General features: G+C 56.8%; 1 protein-coding gene across 1 annotated transcript in view; it reads right to left on the minus strand.

Annotated features, from left to right (window-relative positions):
* Positions 1-1,043: 1,043 nt before the first annotated feature.
* LOC140407936 (protein phosphatase 1 regulatory subunit 36) overlaps positions 1,044-21,020 on the minus strand; it is a 242,139-nt gene continuing 222,162 nt past the window's right edge. The window contains exons 10-11 of the mRNA XM_072495125.1: positions 15,486-15,680; positions 1,044-1,363 (exon numbers count right to left, since the gene is read on the minus strand). Coding sequence (XP_072351226.1) covers positions 1,126-1,363; positions 15,486-15,680 — 433 coding nt within the window. The 3' untranslated portion in view covers positions 1,044-1,125. The remainder of the gene's footprint in view (positions 1,364-15,485; positions 15,681-21,020) is intronic.

A 21,020-nucleotide genomic window follows, 5' to 3' on the forward strand; every position in this document is an offset into this window, starting at 1 on the left:
GGAAAAGAGGGTCCCTGTACCCCAGTGAGAGTCAGAACCTTCAGGAGAGGAGGGGGACCCTGTACCCCAGTGAGAGTCAGCACCTTCAGGAGAGGAGGGGGAACCTGTACCCCAGTGAGAGTCAGCACCTTCAGGAGAGGTGGGGGACCCTGTACCCCAGTGAGAGTCAGCACCTTCAGGAGAGGAGGGGGACCCTGTACCCCAGTGAGAGTCAGCACCTTCAGGAGAGGAGGGGACCCTGTACCCCAGTGAGGGTCAGCACGTTCAGGAGAGGAGGGGGACCCTGTACCCCAGTGAGAGTCAGCACCTTCAGGAGAGGTGGGGGACCCTGTACCCCAGTGAGAGTCAGCACCTTCAGGAGAGGAGGGGGACCCTGTACCCCAGTGAGAGTCAGCACCTTCAGGAGAGGAGGGGACCCTGTACCCCAGTGAGAGTCAGCACCTTCAGGAGAGGAGGGGACCCTGTACCCCAGTGAGAGTCAGCACCTTCAGGAGAGGAGGGTCCCTGTACCCCAGTGAGAGTCAGCACCTTCAGGAGAGGAGGGGACCCTGTACCCCAGTGAGAGTCAGCACCTTCAGGAGAGGAGGGGACCCTGTACCCCAGTGAGAGTCAGCACCTTCAGGAGAGGAGGGGACCCGTACCCCAGTGAGAGTCAGCACCTTCAGGAGAGGAGGGGACCCGTACCCCAGTGAGAGTCAGCACCTTCAGGAGAGGAGGGTCCTGTACCCCAGTGAGAGTCAGCACCTTCAGGAGAGGAGGGGACCCTGTACCCCAGTGAGAGTCAGCACCTTCAGGAGAGGAGGGGACCCTGTACCCCAGTGAGAGTCAGCACCTTCAGGAGAGGAGGGGACCCGTACCCCAGTGAGAGTCAGCACCTTCAGGAGAGGAGGGTCCTGTACCCCAGTGAGAGTCAGCACCTTCAGGAGAGGAGGGGACCCCAGCCGATATATAAAACACCATATGCTGAGCAACCACTTCAGTGAGATTTCCAGGATAATGATGGAGGGGAATTGGGAGAAACGGCCAACGTATAACAAAATAACTAATCACACAAAGTACAGGTTTTATTCCTCAATACATGAAAGTTAGTTTAGCGAGTGTAACTAATACAACGTAACTTAGAAGTCATACTTCGAAGTCGTACTCAGACTCTACAGCTATTGTCGTTGCTCTGGACGTGTCCCTATTGTGAAGGGAGGAGCTCATGTCTCCAAGAGAAGAGTCAGCTGCGTAGGAGTGTCCACTCTTCTGTCGCAGAGCTTCATCATCATGTTCCTTCATATCTTCACTCTCCATGTAAGATTCGACGGGGATGAGCATTTCCGAAAAGAAGTTAGAGAGAGGCTCCCCAATGATTCCCATGCTACAGGATATAAAACAGAGAACGATGAAGGATGCATTCCACTTTCAGATTCCTCCTCACGTTTCCCCAAAGCCACTGCTCCCTCGGTGGCCCACACGCCTGCTGACGGCTTTTCCCTTCATCGTGTGGAAGCCAGGAAGTGTGAGTTAGCCCTTTGACTCTGGAGGCCGTACCAGCCAAGCCCGACTCTGTCACCACCTGCCCGTACCAAGATCTGCCAGATACTGAGACAACAGATCATTGCATGCCCTCTCCCCATCCTCCGCACCCCCCCCCCCCACCCCACCCCCCACAGTGACCCAACTGTCCAGCCAAGACGAGAACATTCCAGCAAAATCCCCATTTCAGCTGAATTCTCACAGCTCAGAGGAAGAAGCTATACCATTGCTATAGCAACCCCCAGTGAGGGTCAGCACCTTCAGGAGAGGAGGGGGACCCTGTACCCCAGTGAGAGTCAGCACCTTCAGGAGAGGAGGGGGACCCTGTACCCCAGTGAGAGTCAGCACCTTCAGGAGAGGAAGGGGACCCTGTACCCCAGTGAGAGCCAGCACCTTCAGGAGAGGAGGGGGACCCTGTACCCCAGTGAGAGTCAGCACCTTCAGGAGAGGAGGGGGACCCTGTACCCCAGTGAGAGCCAGCACCTTCAGGAGAGGAGGTGACCCTGTACCCCAGTGAGAGTCAGCACCTTCAGGAGAGGAGGGGGCCCTGTACCCCAGTGAGAGTCAGCACTTTCAGGAGAGGAGGGAGACCCGTACCCCAGTGAGAGTCAGCACTTTCAGGAGAGGAGGGAGACCCTGTACCCCAGTGAGAGTCAGCACCTTCAGGAGAGGAGGGGGCCCGTACCCCAGTGAGAGTCAGCACCTTCATGAGAGGAGGGACCCTGTACCCCAGTGAGAGTCAGCACTTTCAGGAGAGGACGGGACCCTGTACCCCAGTGAGAGTCAGCACCTTCAGGAGAGGAGGGGGACCCTGTACCCCAGTGAGAGTCAGCACCTTCAGGAGAGGAGAGGACATGTACCCCAGTGAGAGTCAGCACCTTCAGGAGAGGTGAGGACCTGTACCCCAGTGAGGGTCAGCACCTTCAGGAGAGGAGGGGACCCGTACCCCAGTGAGAGTCAGCACCTTCAGGAGAGGAGAGGACCTGTACCCCAGTGAGAGTCAGCACCTTCAGGAGAGGAGGGGACCCTGTACCCCAGTGAGAGTCAGCACCTTCAGGAGAGGAGGGGACCCCTACCCCAGTGAGAGTCAGCACCTTCAGGAGAGGAGGGGACCCGTACCCCAGTGAGAGTCAGCACCTTCAGGAGAGGAGGCGGACCCGTACCCCAGTGAGAGTCAGCACCTTCAGGAGAGGAGGGGACCCGTACCCCAGTGAGAGACAGCACCTTCAGGAGAGGAGGCGGACCAGTACCCCCGTGAAAGTCAGCACCTTCAGGAGAGGAGGGGACCCGTACCCCAGTGAGAGTCAGCACCTTCAGGAGAGGAGGGGACCCGTACCCCAGTGAGAGTCAGCACCTTCAGGAGAGGAGGGGACCTGTATCCCAGTGAGAGACAGCACCTTCAGGAGAGGAGGGGGAGTCTGTACCCCAGTGAGAGTCAGCACCTTCAGGAGAGGAGGGAGACCCTGTACCCCAGTGAGAGTCAGCACCTTCATGAGAGGGGACCCGTACCCCAGTGAGAGTCAGCACCTTCAGGAGAGGAGGGGGACCCTGTACCCCAGTGAGTGTCAGCACCTTCAGGAGAGGGGACCCGTACCCCAGTGAGAGTCAACACCTTCAGGAGAGGAGGGGGAGTCAGTACCCCAGTGAGAGTCAGCATCTTCAGGAGAGGAGGGGAACCCTGTACCCCAGTGAGAGTCAGCACCTTCAGGAGAGGAAGGGACCCTGTATCCCAGTGAGAGTCAGCACCTTCAGGAGAGGAAGGGAACCCTGTACCCCAGTGAGAGGCAGCACCTTCAGGAGAGGAAGGGACCCTGTATCCCAGTGAGAGTCAGCACCTTCAGGAGAGGAAGGGATCCCTTTACCCCAGTGAGAGTCAGCACCTTCAGGAGAGGAAGGGATCCCTGTACCCCACTGAGAGTCAGCACCTTCAGGAGAGGAGGGGACCCTGTACCCCAGTGAGAGTCAGCACCTTCAGGAGAGGAGGGGAACCCTGTGCCCCAGTGAGGGTCAGCACCTTCAGGAGAGGAGGGGAACTCTGTGCCCCAGTGAGGGTCAGCACCTTCAGGAGAGGAGGGGGACCCTGTACCCCAGTGAGAGTCAGCACCTTCAGGAGAGGAGGGGGACCCTGTACCCCAGTGAGAGTCAGCACCTTCAGGAGAGGAGGGGGACCCTCTACCCCAGTGAGAGTCAGCACCTTCAGGAGAGGAGGGGGCCCGTACCCCAGTGAGAGTCAGCACCTTCAGGAGAGGAGGGGGACCCGTATCCCAGTGAAAGTCAGCACCTTCAGGAGAGGAGGGGACCCTGTACCCCAGTGAGAGTCAGCACCTTCAGGAGAGGAGGGGGACCCTGTACCCCAGTGAGAGTCAGCACCTTCAGGAGAGGAGGGGGACCCTGTACCCCAGTGAGAGTCAGCACTTTCAGGAGAGGAGGGGGCCCGTACCCCAGTGAGAGTCAGCACCTTCAGGAGAGGAGGGGGACCCCGTACCCCAGTGAGAGTCAGCACCTTCAGGAGAGGAGGGGGACCCGTACCCCAGTGAGAGTCAGCACCTTCAGGAGAGGAGGGGGACCCGTATCCCAGTGAGAGTCAGCACCTTCAGGAGAGGAGGGGGACCCCGTACCCCAGTGAGAGTCAGCACCTTCAGGAGAGGAGGGGGACCCCGTACCCCAGTGAGAGTCAGCACCTTCAGGAGAGGAGGGTTCCCTGTACCCCAGCGAAAGTCAGCACCTTCAGGAGGGGAGGGGACCCTGTACCCCAGTGAGAGTCAGCACCTTCAGGAGAGGAGGGGGCCCGTACCCCAGTGAGAGTCAGCACTTTCAGGAGAGGAGGGAGACCCTGTACCCCAGTGAGAGTCAGCACCTTCAGGAGAGGAGGGGGCCCGTACCCCAGTGAGAGTCAGCACCTTCATGAGAGGAGGGACCCTGTACCCCAGTGAGAGTCAGCACTTTCAGGAGAGGACGGGACCCTGTACCCCAGTGAGAGTCAGCACCTTCAGGAGAGGAGGGGGACCCTGTACCCCAGTGAGAGTCAGCACCTTCAGGAGAGGAGAGGACATGTACCCCAGTGAGAGTCAGCACCTTCAGGAGAGGAGAGGACCTGTACCCCAGTGAGGGTCAGCACCTTCAGGAGAGGAGGGGACCCGTACCCCAGTGAGAGTCAGCACCTTCAGGAGAGGAGAGGACCTGTACCCCAGTGAGAGTCAGCACCTTCAGGAGAGGAGGGGACCCTGTACCCCAGTGAGAGTCAGCACCTTCAGGAGAGGAGGGGACCCCTACCCCAGTGAGAGTCAGCACCTTCAGGAGAGGAGGGGACCCGTACCCCAGTGAGAGTCAGCACCTTCAGGAGAGGAGGCGGACCCGTACCCCAGTGAGAGTCAGCACCTTCAGGAGAGGAGGGGACCCGTACCCCAGTGAGAGACAGCACCTTCAGGAGAGGAGGCGGACCAGTACCCCAGTGAAAGTCAGCACCTTCAGGAGAGGAGGGGACCCGTACCCCAGTGAGAGTCAGCACCTTCAGGAGAGGAGGGGACCCGTACCCCAGTGAGAGTCAGCACCTTCAGGAGAGGAGGGGACCTGTATCCCAGTGAGAGACAGCACCTTCAGGAGAGGAGGGGGAGTCTGTACCCCAGTGAGAGTCAGCACCTTCAGGAGAGGAGGGAGACCCTGTACCCCAGTGAGAGTCAGCACCTTCATGAGAGGGGACCCGTACCCCAGTGAGAGTCAGCACCTTCAGGAGAGGAGGGGGACCCTGTACCCCAGTGAGTGTCAGCACCTTCAGGAGAGGGGACCCGTACCCCAGTGAGAGTCAACACATTCAGGAGAGGAGGGGGAGTCAGTACCCCAGTGAGAGTCAGCATCTTCAGGAGAGGAGGGGAACCCTGTACCCCAGTGAGAGTCAGCACCTTCAGGAGAGGAAGGGACCCTGTATCCCAGTGAGAGTCAGCACCTTCAGGAGAGGAAGGGAACCCTGTACCCCAGTGAGAGGCAGCACCTTCAGGAGAGGAAGGGACCCTGTATCCCAGTGAGAGTCAGCACCTTCAGGAGAGGAAGGGATCCCTTTACCCCAGTGAGAGTCAGCACCTTCAGGAGAGGAAGGGATCCCTGTACCCCACTGAGAGTCAGCACCTTCAGGAGAGGAGGGGACCCTGTACCCCAGTGAGAGTCAGCACCTTCAGGAGAGGAGGGGAACCCTGTGCCCCAGTGAGGGTCAGCACCTTCAGGAGAGGAGGGGAACTCTGTGCCCCAGTGAGGGTCAGCACCTTCAGGAGAGGAGGGGGACCCTGTACCCCAGTGAGAGTCAGCACCTTCAGGAGAGGAGGGGGACCCTGTACCCCAGTGAGAGTCAGCACCTTCAGGAGAGGAGGGGGACCCTCTACCCCAGTGAGAGTCAGCACCTTCAGGAGAGGAGGGGGCCCGTACCCCAGTGAGAGTCAGCACCTTCAGGAGAGGAGGGGGACCCGTATCCCAGTGAAAGTCAGCACCTTCAGGAGAGGAGGGGACCCTGTACCCCAGTGAGAGTCAGCACCTTCAGGAGAGGAGGGGGACCCTGTACCCCAGTGAGAGTCAGCACCTTCAGGAGAGGAGGGGGACCCTGTACCCCAGTGAGAGTCAGCACTTTCAGGAGAGGAGGGGGCCCGTACCCCAGTGAGAGTCAGCACCTTCAGGAGAGGAGGGGGACCCCGTACCCCAGTGAGAGTCAGCACCTTCAGGAGAGGAGGGGGACCCGTACCCCAGTGAGAGTCAGCACCTTCAGGAGAGGAGGGGGACCCGTATCCCAGTGAGAGTCAGCACCTTCAGGAGAGGAGGGGGACCCCGTACCCCAGTGAGAGTCAGCACCTTCAGGAGAGGAGGGGGATCACGTACCCCAGTGAGAGTCAGCACCTTCAGGAGAGGAGGGTTCCCTGTACCCCAGCGAAAGTCAGCACCTTCAGGAGGGGAGGGGACCCTGTACCCCAGTGAGAGTCAGCACCTTCAGGAGAGGAGGGGGCCCGTACCCCAGTGAGAGTCAGCACCTTCAGGAGAGGAGGGGGACCCGTATCCCAGTGAAAGTCAGCACCTTCAGGAGAGGAGGGGACCCTGTACCCCAGTGAGAGTCAGCACCTTCAGGAGAGGAGGGGGACCCTGTACCCCAGTGAGAGTCAGCACCTTCAGGAGAGGAGGGGGACCCTGTACCCCAGTGAGAGTCAGCATCTTCAGGAGAGGAGGGGGACCCTGTACCCCAGTGAGAGTCAGCACTTTCAGGCGAGGAGGGGGCCCGTACCCCAGTGAGAGTCAGCACCTTCAGGAGAGGAGGGGGACCCGTACCCCAGTGAGTGTCAGCACCTTCAGGAGAGGAGGGGGACCCCGTACCCCAGTGAGAGTCAGCACCTTCAGGAGAGGAGGGGGACCCCGTACCCCAGTGAGAGTCAGCACCTTCAGGAGAGGAGGGTTCCCTGTACCCCAGCGAAAGTCAGCACCTTCAGGAGGGGAGGGGACCCTGTACCCCAGTGAGAGTCAGCACCTTCAGGAGAGGAGGGGGCCCGTACCCCAGTGAGAGTCAGCACCTTCAGGAGAGGAGGGGGACCCGTATCCCAGTGAAAGTCAGCACCTTCAGGAGGGGAGGGGACCCTGTACCCCAGTGAGAGTCAGCACCTTCAGGAGAGGAGGGGACCCTGTACCCCAGTGAGAGTCAGCACCTTCAGGAGAGGAGGGGGACCCTGTACCCCAGTGAGAGTCAGCACCTTCAGGAGAGGAGGGGGACCCTGTACCCCAGTGAGAGTCAGCATCTTCAGGAGAGGAGGGGGACCCTGTACCCCAGTGAGAGTCAGCACTTTCAGGCGAGGAGGGGGCCCGTACCCCAGTGAGAGTCAGCACCTTCAGGAGAGGAGGGGGACCCGTACCCCAGTGAGTGTCAGCACCTTCAGGAGAGGAGGGGACCCTGTACCCCAGTGAGAGTCAGCACCTTCAGGAGAGGAGGGGGACCCCGTACCCCAGTGAGAGTCAGCACCTTCAGGAGAGGAGGGGGACCCCGTACCCCAGTGAGAGTCAGCACCTTCAGGAGAGGAGGGGGACCCCGTACCCCAGTGAGAGTCAGCACCTTCAGGAGAGGAGGGTTCCCTGTACCCCAGCGAAAGTCAGCACCTTCAGGAGGGGAGGGGACCCTGTACCCCAGTGAGAGTCAGCACCTTCAGGAGAGGAGGGGAACCCAGCCGATATTTAAAACTCCATACTTTTCACTGTACACCTCTTTGATATAACCCACCACCTTCGTTTCTGACTTGTCATCTCATATTCCCTGGCTCCATTATAAACACTGAGCTCCCACTTCAGTGAGATTCCCAGGCATTCCCTTCACTGCTCCGGACGCTGATCCAGGGACACAAATGCATAGATCCTGCGGTCTCTCTGTGACATTCCCAAGGTGATCAGTTTAATGTGTGATCCAGGACATTGTTCAACCAGCAGAGTGTTGCCAAACCTGACCTCCCACAAAGTTCACACAGTTTGTATGTGGGTAGGAAAGGGTTCGACCTCACAGGCTCTGCTGTTCATTCCCCCAGCCTGACCCAGTGAGGCTGGGGGCCTCTGGGCAGAGCTGCTATCCTGCGATCATGTGGGTCTCAAAACGAGGGAATTCAGTTTCTGTGGGGGGACTGGAAAATCAGAGAAACACAGCACAGAGGCCATTCTCCCCTTCCTCCCTGTGTTGACTCTTTCAAACAGCTTGGTCCCACATCACTGCTTTTTCTGAGCAATTCTCTAAGTTCGTCATCCCCAAGTGGTTGGCCAACTCCCTTTTAAAATTGTTCATGTAATCAACTCCCACCACCTTTACTGTCCGTGTGTTCCAGCTCCTGACAGTACTGCCTGCCCAAAGGAGCAATTCACCCAGTGCCCGGGTGGCACGGTGACACAGTGGTTAGCACTGCTGTCTCACAGCACGGTGACACAGTGGTTAGCACTGCTGTCTCACAGCACGGTGACACAGTGGTTAGCACTGCTGTCTCACAGCACGGTGACACAGTGGTTAGCACTGCTGCCTCACAGCACGGTGACACAGTGGTTAGCACTGCTGTCTCACAGCACGGTGGCACAGTGGTTAGCACTGCTGTCTCACAGCACGGTGACACAGTGGTTAGCACTGCTGTCTCACAGCACGGTGACACAGTGGTTAGCACTGCTGCCTCACAGCACGGTGACACAGTGGTTAGCACTGCTGTCTCACAGCACGGCGGCACAGTGGTTAGCACTGCTGTCTCACAGCACGGTGACACAGTGGTTAGCACTGCTGCCTCACAGCACGGTGACACAGTGGTTAGCACTGCTGCCTCACAGCACGGTGACACAGTGGTTAGCACTGCTGTCTCACAGCACGGCGACACAGTGGTTAGCACTGCTGTCTCACAGCACGGTGTCACGGTGGTTAGCACTGCTGTCTCACAGCACGGTGACACAGTGGTTAGCACTGCTGCCTCACAGCACGGTGACACAGTGGTTAGCACTGCTGTCTCACAGCACGGTGACACAGAGGTTAGCACTGCTGCCTCACAGCACGGTGACACAGTGGTTAGCACTGCTGCCTCACAGCACTGCGACACAGTGGTTAGCACTGCTGCCTCACAGCACGGTATCACGGTGGTTAGCACTGCTGCCTCACAGCACGGTGTCACGGTGGTTAGCACTGCTGTCTCACAGCACGGTGACACAGTGGTTAGCACTGCTGCCTCACAGCACGGCGACACAGTGGTTAGCACTGCTGCCTCACAGCACGGCGACACAGTGGTTAGCACTGCTGTCTCACAGCACGGTGACACAGTGGTTAGCACTGCTGCCTCACAGCACGGTGACACAGTGGTTAGCACTGCTGTCTCACAGCACGGTGACACAGTGGTTAGCACTGCTGTCTCACAGCACGGTGACACAGTGGTTAGCACTGCTGCCTCACAGCACGGTGTCACGGTGGTTAGCACTGCTGTCTCACAGCATGGTGACACAGTGGTTAGCACTGCTGCCTCACAGCACGGTGTCACGGTGGTTAGCACTGCTGCCTCACAGCACGGTGACACAGTGGTTAGCACTGCTGTCTCACAGCACGGTGACACAGTGGTTAGCACTGCTGCCTCACAGCACGGCGACACAGTGGTTAGCACTGCTGTCTCACAGCACGGCGACACAGTGGTTAGCACTGCTGTCTCACAGCACGGTGACACAGTGGTTAGCACTGCTGCCTCATAGCACGGTGACACAGTGGTTAGCACTGCTGCCTCACAGCACGGTGACACAGTGGTTAGCATTGCTGCCTCACAGCACGGTGTCACGGTGGTTAGCACTGCTGCCTCACAGCACGGTGACACAGTGGTTAGCACTGCTGTCTCACAGCACGGTGACACAGTGGTTAGCACTGCTGCCTCACAGCACGGTGACACAGTGGTTAGCACTGCTGCCTCACAGCACGGTGACACAGAGGTTAGCACTGCTGTCTCACAGCACGGTGACACAGTGGTTAGCACTGCTGCCTCACAGCACGGTGACACAGTGGTTAGCACTGCTGTCTCACAGCACGGTGACACAGTGGTTAGCACTGCTGCCTCACAGCACGGTGGCACGGTGGTTAGCACTGCTGCCTCACAGCACGGTGACACAGTGGTTAGCACTGCTGCCTCACAGCACGGTGACACAGTGGTTAGCACTGCTGCCTCACAGCACGGTGACACAGTGGTTAGCACTGCTGCCTCACAGCACGGTGTCACGGTGGTTAGCACTGCTGCCTCACAGCACGGTGTCACGGTGGTTAGCACTGCTGTCTCACAGCACGGTGACACAGTGGTTAGCACTGCTGCCTCACAGCACGGCGGCACAGTGGTTAGCACTGCTGCCTCACAGCACGGCGACACAGTGGTTAGCACTGCTGCCTCACAGCACGGTGACAGTGGTTAGCACTGCTGCCTCACAGCACGGTGTCACGGTGGTTAGCACTGCTGCCTCACAGCACGGTGACACAGTGGTTAGCACTGCTGCCTCACAGCACGGTGACACAGTGGTTAGCACTGCTGCCTCACAGCACGGCGACACAGTGGTTAGCACTGCTGCCTCACAGCACGGTGACACAGTGGTTAGCACTGCTGTCTCACAGCACGGCGGCACAGTGGTTAGCACTGCTGCCTCACAGCACGGTGACACAGTGGTTAGCACTGCTGCCTCACAGCACGGTGACACAGTGGTTAGCACTGCTGCCTCACAGCACGGCGGCACAGTGGTTAGCACTGCTGTCTCACAGCACGGCGGCACAGTGGTTAGCACTGCTGCCTCACAGCACGGCGGCACAGTGGTTAGCACTGCTGTCTCACAGCACGGTGACACAGTGGTTAGCACTGCTGCCTCACAGCACGGCGGCACAGTGGTTAGCACTGCTGTCTCACAGCACGGCGGCACAGTGGTTAGCACTGCTGTCTCACAGCACGGCGACACAGTGGTTAGCACTGCTGTCTCACAGCACAGTGACACACTGGTTAGCACTGCTGCCTCACAGCACGGCGACACAGTGGTTAGCACTGCTGTCTCACAGCACGGTGACACAGTGGTTAGCACTGCTGTCTCACAGCACGGTGACACAGTGGTTAGCACTGCTGCCTCACAGCACGGCGGCACAGTGGTTAGCACTGCTGTCTCACAGCACGGCGACACAGTGGTTAGCACTGCTGTCTCACAACACGGTGACACAGTGGTTAGCACTGCTGCCTCACAGCACGGTGACACAGTGGTTAGCACTGCTGCCTCACAGCACGGTGACACAGTGGTTAGCACTGCTGCCTCACAGCACGGTGACACAGTGGTTAGCACTGCTGTCTCACAGCACGGTGTCACAGTGGTTAGCACTGCTGCCTCACAGCACGGCGGCACAGTGGTTAGCACTGCTGCCTCACAGCACGGTGACACAGTGGTTAGCACTGCTGCCTCACAGCACGGCGGCACAGTGGTTAGCACTGCTGTCTCACAGCACGGTGACACAGTGGTTAGCACTGCTGCCTCACAGCACGGCGGCACAGTGGTTAGCACTGCTGTCTCACAGCACGGTGTCACGGTGGTTAGCACTGCTGCCTCACAGCACGGTGACACAGTGGTTAGCACTGCTGCCTCACAGCACGGTGTCACGGTGGTTAGCACTGCTGTCTCACAGCACGGTGACACAGTGGTTAGCACTGCTGCCTCACAGCACGGTGACACAGTGGTTAGCACTGCTGCCTCACAGCACGGTGACACATTGGTTCGCACTGCTGTCTCACAGCACGGTGACACAGTGGTTAGCACTGCTGCCTCACAGCACGGTGACACAGTGGTTAGCACTGCTGCCTCACAGCACGGTGACACAGTGGTTAGCACTGCTGTCTCACAGCACGACGGCACAGTGGTTAGCACTGCTGTCTCACAGCACGGTGACACAGTGGTTAGCACTGCTGCCTCACAGCACGGTGACACAGTGGTTAGCACTGCTGTCTCACAGCACGGTGTCACAGTGGTTAGCACTGCTGCCTCACAGCACGGTGACACAGTGGTTAGCACTGCTGCCTCACAGCACGGTGACACAGTGGTTAGCACTGCTGCCTCACAGCACGGCGACACAGTGGTTAGCACTGCTGCCTCACAGCACGGTGACACAGTGGTTAGCACTGCTGTCTCACAGCACGGTGTCACGGTGGTTAGCACTGCTGCCTCACAGCACGGTGACACAGTGGTTAGCACTGCTGTCTCACAGCACGGTGACACAGTGGTTAGCACTGCTGCCTCACAGCACGGTGACACAGTGGTTAGCACTGCTGCCTCACAGCACGGTGACACAGTGGTTAGCACTGCTGCCTCACAGCACGGTGACACAGTGGTTAGCACTGCTGTCTCACAGCACGGTGACACAGTGGTTAGCACTGCTGCCTCACAGCACGGTGACACAGTGGTTAGCACTGCTGTCTCACAGCACGGTGACACAGTGGTTAGCACTGCTGCCTCACAGCACGGTGACACAGTGGTTAGCACTGCTGTCTCACAGCACGGTGACACAGTGGTTAGCACTGCTGTCTCACAGCACGGTGACACAGTGGTTAGCACTGCTGCCTCACAGCACGGTGACACAGTGGTTAGCACTGCTGCCTCACAGCACGGCGGCACATTGGTTCGCACTGCTGTCTCACAGCACGGCAGCACAGTGGTTAGCACTGCTGCCTCACAGCACGGTGACACAGTGGTTAGCACTGCTGCCTCACAGCACGGTGACACAGTGGTTAGCACTGCTGCCTCACAGCATGGCGGCACATTGGTTCGCACTGCTGTCTCACAGCACGGCAGCACAGTGGTTAGCACTGCTGCCTCACAGCACGGTGACACAGTGGTTAGCACTGCTGCCTCACAGCACGGTGACACAGTGGTTAGCACTGCTGCCTCACAGCCCGGTGACACAATGGTTAGCACTGCTGCCTCACAGCACGGTGACAGTGGTTAGCACTGCTGCCTCACAGCACGGTGACACAGTGGTTAGCACTGCTGTCTCACAGCATGGTGACACAGTGGTTAGCACTGCTGCCTCACAGCACGGTGGCACTGTGGTTAGCACTGCTGCCTCACAGCACGGTGACAGTGGTTAGCACTGCTGTCTCACAGCACGGTGACACAGTGGTTACCACTGCTGTCTCACAGCACGGCGGCACAGTGGTTAGCACTGCTGTCTCACAGCACGGCGGCACAGTGGTTAGCACTGCTGTCTCACAGCCCGGTGACACAGTGGTTAGCACTGCTGCCTCACAGCACAGCGACACAGTGGTTAGCACTGCTGCCTCACAGCACGATGACACAGTGGTTAGCACTGCTGCCTCACAGCACGGTGACACAGTGGTTAGCACTGCTGCCTCACAGCACGGTGACACAGTGGTTAGCACTGCTGTCTCACAGCACGGCGGCACAGTGGTCAGCACTGCTGTCTCACAGCACGGCGGCACAGTGGTTAACACTGCTGCCTCACAGCACGGTGACACAGTGGTTAGCACTGCTGTCTCACAGCACGGTGACACAGTGGTTAGCACTGCTGCCTCACAGCACGGTGACACAGTGGTTAGCACTGCTGTCTCACAGCACGGTGACACAGTGGTTAGCACTGCTGTCTCACAGCACGGTGACACAGTGGTTAGCACTGCTGCCTCACAGCACGGTGACACAGTGGTTAGCACTGCTGCCTCACAGCACGGTGACACAGTGGTTAGCACTGCTGTCTCACAGCACGGCGGCACAGTGGTTAGCACTGCTGTCTCACAGCACGGTGACACAGTGGTTAGCACTGCTGCCTCACAGCACGGTGACACAGTGGTTAACACTGCTGCCTCACAGCACGGTGACACAGTGGTTAGCACTGCTGTCTCACAGCACAGTAACACATTGGTTCGCACTGCTGCCTCACAGCACGGTGACACAGTGGTTAGCACTGCTGTCTCACAACACGGTGACACACTGGTTAGCACTACTGCCTCACAGCACGGTAACACAGTGGTTAGCACTGCTGTCTCACAGCAGGGTGACACAGTGGTTAGCACTGCTGCCTCACAGCACGGTGACACAGTGGTTAGCACTGCTGTCTCACAGCACGGCGGCACAGTGGTTAGCACTGCTGTCTCACAGCACGGTGACACAGTGGTTAGCACTGCTGTCTCACAGCACGGCGACACAGTGGTTAGCACTGCTGCCTCACAGCACGGTGACACAGTGGTTAGCACTGCTGTCTCACAGCACGGTGACACAGTGGTTAGCACTGCTGCCTCACAGCACGGTGACACAGTGGTTAGCACTGCTGTCTCACAGCACGGCGGCACAGTGGTTAGCACTGCTGTCTCACAGCACGGTGACACAGTGGTTAGCACTGCTGCCTCACAGCACGGTGACACAGTGGTTAACACTGCTGCCTCACAGCACGGTGACACAGTGGTTAGCACTGCTGTCTCACAGCACAGTAACACATTGGTTCGCACTGCTGCCTCACAGCACGGTGACACAGTGGTTAGCACTGCTGTCTCACAACACGGTGACACACTGGTTAGCACTACTGCCTCACAGCACGGTAACACAGTGGTTAGCACTGCTGTCTCACAGCAGGGTGACACAGTGGTTAGCACTGCTGCCTCACAGCACGGTGACACAGTGGTTAGCACTGCTGTCTCACAGCACGGCGGCACAGTGGTTAGCACTGCTGTCTCACAGCACGGTGACACAGTGGTTAGCACTGCTACCTCACGACGCTCATGATTTTGTGACAACTCTCTGAGTGAGAGAAAGCCCCCCCCCCCTCCGCGTGTCTCTCCAATCAGTTTGAGTCTATTAACTATAGTTATTGCCCCACTGGCCAGAGATTATATTTTTTCTTTATTTCCTCTGTCAAAACCTCATCATCATGGAGACCACTGTTTGGTGACCTCTTAACCTTCTCTGTCCTGAGGAGAACATTCTGTCCTCCAGGTACCAGGCCCGAAGAGTATTGGCCAGCAGAGACCACACGGGATTGCTCCCTGGTTTTGCTCAGCGGAGCCCCGCAGGGATTTCAAAGGGGGAACAGCCCAAACATTTCCAACCTCTCCTCATAACTGAATCCCTCATCCTGGCAACATCCTGGTTCTCTTTCTCCTGCCTTTACATCATTCCTGAAGTGTGGAACCTGGAATTGTCCACAATATTTCAGCTGAGGTTATCAGCGATCCCTGTCATCTTTAAAGATTAGTGTCAGTGGACACCAGCACCCCTGAACCAGCAACGCAGCAGCCGGAGCTGGGACAGGTGTCCTTACGGCAGAGACGGTTAAGGGGAGATTGAATGGAAACATTCAATATCATGACGGCTCTTTCAAAGAGCCAGCACAGGCGCATTGGGCAGAAGGGCCTCGTTCGGCACTGCAATGTCCGTGCCCACAAAAGGACGTCCCTTGGGCTAAATGGAGTTAATCTTTCTGGCCGTCTTCTTACACATCGGTCAGCTGTGCCTCCAGATGCACCATCTTGGTCTTCTGCTCAGCTAGGTCGGTGCTGAACCGTGGATTCACATCATGCTGTTTGAAGAGATACTCCGATCTCTCCCGCGGCGTCTGGATCAGAGACTTGAGGACCGGCGAGCGCTGGCTGAGGATTGTATTTATCGGCGGTCTCCGTGACTGGGGCCATCTGAGCAACAAGGAAAGGTTGGTGAGTAACCAAAGGAACGAATCCGCAGACCACAAGCACCCCCAATCCCCACTCACCCACTGCCCACCCACAAAGCCCCCCAAGGTAGCACAATTTGGCACAAAACTGACATTCTCCATCAGAAAGAAGGCTAGCGTCACACATAGCAACTGGAAGATTCCTTCATTCAGAGATGCTCCTTGGTATTGGATCTCTGGCAGCTTATACCTGTCCTGGGAGTGTTGGATGGGGACAGTGTAGAGGGAGCTTTACTCTGTATCTAACCCCGTGCTGTACCTGTCCTGGGAGTGTTTGATGGGGACAGTGTAGAGGGAGCTTTACTCTGTATCTAACCCCGTGCTGTACCTGTCCTGGGAGAGTTTGATGGGGACAGTGTAGAGGGAGGTTTACTCTGTATCTAACCCTGTGCTGTACCTGTCCTGGGGGTGTTTGATGGGGACAGTGTAGAGGGAGGTTTACTCTGTATCTAACTCCGTGCTGTACCTGTCCTGGGAGTGTTTGATGGGGACAGTGTAGAGGGAGGTTTACTCTGTATCTAACTCCGTGCTGTACCTGTCCTGGGAGTGTTTGATGGGGACAGTGTAGAGGGAGGTTTACTCTGTATCTAACCCCGTGCTGTACCTGTCCTGGGAGTGTTTGATGGGGACAGTGTAGAGGGAGGTTTACTCTGTATCTAACCCTGTGCTGTACCTGTCCTGGGAGTGTTTGATGGGCACAGTGTAGAGGGAGCTTTACTCTGTATCTAACCCCGTGCTGTACCTGTCCTGGGAGTGTTTGATGGGGACAGTGTAGAGGGAGGTTTACTCTGTATCTAACCCCGTGCTGTACCTGTCCTGTGAGTGTTTGATGGGGACAGTGTAGAGGGAGCTTTACTCTGTATCTAACCCCATGCTCTACCTGTCCTGGGAGTGTTTGATGGGGACAGTGTAGAGGGAGCTTTACTCTGTATCTAACCCCGTGCTGTACCTGTCCTGTGAGTGTTTGATGGGGACAGTGTAGAGGGAGCTTTACTCTGTATCTAACCCCATGCTCTACCTGTCCTGGGAGTGTTTGATGGGGACAGTGTAGAGGGAGCTTTACTCTGTATCTAACCCCGTGCTGTACCTGTCCTGGGAGTGTTTGATGGGGACAGCGTCGAGGGAGCTTTGTCCTGTATCTAACCCCGTGCTGTACCTGTCCTGGGAGTGTTTGATGGGGACAGAGTAGAGGGAGCTTTACTCTGTATCTAACCCCGTGCTGTACCTGTCCTGGGAGTGTTTGATGGGGACAGTGTGGAAGGAGCTTTATTCTGTACCTAACCCCGTGCTGTACCTGTCCTGGGAGTGTTTGATGGGGACAGTGTAGAGGGAGCTTTACTGTGTATCTAACCCGGTGCTGTAGCTGTCCTGGGAGTGTTTGATGGGGACAGTGTAGAGGGAGCTTTACTCTGTATCTAACGCCGTGCTGTACCTGTCCTGGGAGTGTTTGATGGGGACAGTGTAGAGGAAGCTTTACTGTGTATCTAACCCCATGCTGTAGCTGTCCTGGGAGTGTTTGATGGGGACAGTGTGGAAGGAGCTTTACTCTGTACCTAACCCCGTGCTGTACCTGTCCTGGGAGTGTTTGATGGGGACAGTGTGGAAGGAGCTTTACTCTGTACCTAACCCCGTGCTGTACTTGTCTTGGGAGTGTTTGATGGGGACAGTGTAGAGGGAGCTTTACTCTGTACCTAACCCAATGCTGTACCTGTCCTGGGAGTGTTTGATGGGGACAGTGTCGAGGGAACTTTACTCTGTATCTAACACCGTGCTGTACCTGTACTGGGAGTGTTTGATGGGGACAGTACAGAGGGAGCTTTACTGTGTATCTAACCCGGTGCTGTAGCTGTCCGGGGAGTGTTTGATGGGGACAGTGTAGAGGGAGCTTTACTGTGTATCTAACCCCGTGATGTACCTGTCCTGGGAGTGTTTGATGGGGACAGTGTCGAGGGAGATTTACTCTGTACGGAACCCGTGCTGTACCTGTCCTGGGAGTGTTTGATGGGGACAGTGTAGAGGGAACTTTACTCTGTATCTAACCCCGTGCTGTACCTGTTCTGGGAGTGTTTGATGGGGACAGTGTAGAGGGAGCTTTACTCTGCATCTAACCCGATGCTGTACCTGTCCTGGGAATGTTTGATGGGGACAGTGTCGAGGGAGCTTTACCCTGTATCTAACCCCGTGCTGTACCTGTCCTGGGAGTGTTTGATGGGGACAGTGTGGAAGGAGCTTTACTCTGTACCTAACCCCGTGCTGTACCTGTCCTGGGAGTGTTTGATGGGGACAGTGAAGAGGGAGCTTTACTCTGTGTTTAACCCCGTGCTGTACCTGCCCTGGGAGTGTTTGATGGGGACAGTGTAGAGGGAGCTTTACTGTGTATCTAACCCCGTGCTGTACCTGTCCTGGGAGTGTTTGATGGGGACAGAATAGAGGGAGCTTTACTGTGTATCTAACCCCGTGCTGTACCTGTCCTGGGAGTGTTTGATGGGGACAGTGTGGAAGGAGCTTTACTCTGTACCTAACCCCGTGCTGTACCTGTCCTGGGAGTGTTTGATGGGGACAGTTTGGAAGGAGCTTTACTCTGTACCTACCCCGCGCTGTACCTGTCCTGGGAGTGTTTGATGTGGACAGTGTGGAAGGAGCTTTACTGTGTATCTAACCCGGTGCTGTAGCTGTCCTGAGAGTGTTTGATGGGGGCAGTGTAGAGGGAGCTTTACTCTGTATCTAACCCCGTGCTGTACCTGTTCTGGGAGTGTTTGATGGGGGCAGTGTAGAGGGAGCTTTACTGTGTATCTAACCCCGTGCTGTACCTGTCCTGAAGGTGGTGATGGGGACAGCGGAGAGGGAGCTTTACTCTGTATCTAACCCCGTGCTGTACCTGTCCTGGGAGTGTTTGATGGGGACAGTGTAGAGGGAGCTTTACTCCGTATCTAACCCCGTGCTGTACCTGTTCTGGGAGTGTTTGATGGGGACAGTGTAGAGGGAGCTTTACTCCGTATCTAAGTCCGTGCTCTACCTGTCCTGGGAGTGTTTGATGGGGACAGTGTAGAGGGAGCTTTACTCTGTATCTAACCCTGTGCTGTACCTGTCCTGGGAGTGTTTGATGGGGACAGTGTAGAGGGAACTTTAGTCTGTATCTAACCCCGTGCTGTACCTGTCCTGGGAGTGTTTGATGGGGACAGTGAAGAAGGAGCTTTACTCTGAATCTAACCTCATGCTGTACCTGTCCTGGGAGTGTTTGATGGGGACAGCGGAGAGGGAGCTTCACTCCGTACCTAACCCCGTGCTGTACCTGTCCTGGGAGTGTTTGATGGGGACAGCGGAGAGGGAGCTTCACTCCGTACCTAACCCCGTTCTGTACCTGTCCTGGGAGTGTTTGATGGGGACAGCGTAGAGGGAGCTTTCCTCTGGATCTAACCCCGTGCTGTACCTGTCCTGGGAGTGTTTGATGGGGACAGTGTCGAGGGAGCTTTCCTCTGTATCTAACCCCGTGCTGTACCTGTCCTGGGAGTGTTTGATGGGGACAGTGTAGAGGGAGCTTTACTCTGTATCTAACCCCGTGCTGTACCTGTCCTGGGAGTGTTTGATGGGGACAGCGTAGAGGGAGCTTTATCCTGTATCTAACCCCGTGCTGTACCTGTCCTGGGAGTGTTTGATGGGGACAGAGTAGAGGGATCTTTACTCTGTATCTAACCCCGTGCTGTACCTGTCCTGGGAGTGTTGATGGGGACAGTGTAGAGGGAGCTTTACTGTGTATCTAACCCCGTGCTGTACCTGTCCTGGGAGTGTTTGATGGGGACAGGGTAGAGGGAGCTTTACTGTATATCTAACCCGGTGCTGTAGCTGTCCTGGGAGTGTTTGATGGGGACAGTGTAGAGGGAGCTTTACTCTGTATCTAACCCCGTGCTGTACCTGTCCTGGGAGTGTTTGATGGGGACAGTGTGGAAGGAGCTTTATTCTGTACCTAACCCCGTGCTGTACCTGTCTTGGGAGTGTTTGATGGGGACAGTGTAGAGGGAGCTTTACTGTGTATCTAACCCGGTGCTGTAGCTGTCCTGGGAGTGTTTGATGGGGACAGTGTAGAGGGAGCTTTACTCTGCATCTAACGCCGTGCTGTACCTGTCCTGGGAGTGTTTGATGGGGACAGTGTAGAGGAAGCTTTACTGTGTATCTAACCCCGTGCTGTAGCTGTCCTGGGAGTGTTTGATGGGGACAGTGTGGAAGGAGCTTTACTCTGTACCTAACCCCGTGCTGTACCTGTCCTGGGAGTGTTTGATGGGGACAGTGTGGAAGGAGCTTTACTCTGTACCAAACCCCGTGCTGTACTTGTCGTGGGAGTGTTTGATGGGGACAGTGTAGAGGGAGCTTCACTCTGTACCTAACCCTGTGCTGTACCTGTCCTGGGAGTGTTTGATGGGGACAGTGTCGAGGGAACTTTACTCTGTATCTAACCCCGTGCTGTACCTGTACTGGGAGTGTTTGATGGGGACAGTGCAGAGGGAGCTTTACTGTGTATCTAACCCGGTGCTGTAGCTGTCCGGGGAGTGTTTGATGGGGACAGTGTAGAGGGAGCTTTACTGTGTATCTAACCCCGTGATGTACCTGTCCTGGGAGTGTTTGATGGGGACAGTGTCGAGGGAGCTTTACTCTGTACGGAACCCGTGCTGTACCTGTCCTGGGAGTGTTTGATGGGGACAGTGTAGAGGGAGCTTTACTCTGTATCTAACCCCGTGCTGTACCTGTTCTGGGAGTGTTTGATGGGGACAGTGTAGAGGGAGCTTTACTCTGTATCTAACCCGATGCTGTACCTGTCCTGGGAGTGTTTGATGGGGACAGTGTCGAGGGAGCTTTACCCTGTATCTAACCCCGTGCTGTACCTGTCCTGGGAGTGTTTGATGGGGACAGTGTAGAGGGAGCTTTACTCTGCATCTAACCCGATGCTGTACCTGTCCTGGGAATGTTTGATGGGGACAGTGTCGAGGGAGCTTTACCCTGTATCTAACCCCGTGCTGTACCTGTCCTGGGTGTGTTTGATGGGGACAGTGTAGAGGGAGCTTTACTCTGTATCTAACCACGTGCTGTACCTGTCCTGGGGGTGTTTGATGGGGACAGTGTAGAGGGAGCTTTACTCTGTGTTTAACCCCGTGCTGTACCTGCCCTGGGAGTGTTTGATGGGGACAATGTAGAGGGAGCTTTACTCTGTATCTAACCCCGTGCTGTACCTGTCCTGGCAGTGTTTGATGGGGACAGTGTAGAGGGAGCTTTACTCTGTATCTAACCCCGTGCTGTACCTGTCCTGGGA

Source organism: Scyliorhinus torazame, chromosome 2, assembly GCF_047496885.1.
Source record: "Scyliorhinus torazame isolate Kashiwa2021f chromosome 2, sScyTor2.1, whole genome shotgun sequence".
NCBI lineage: Eukaryota > Metazoa > Chordata > Chondrichthyes > Carcharhiniformes > Scyliorhinidae > Scyliorhinus > Scyliorhinus torazame.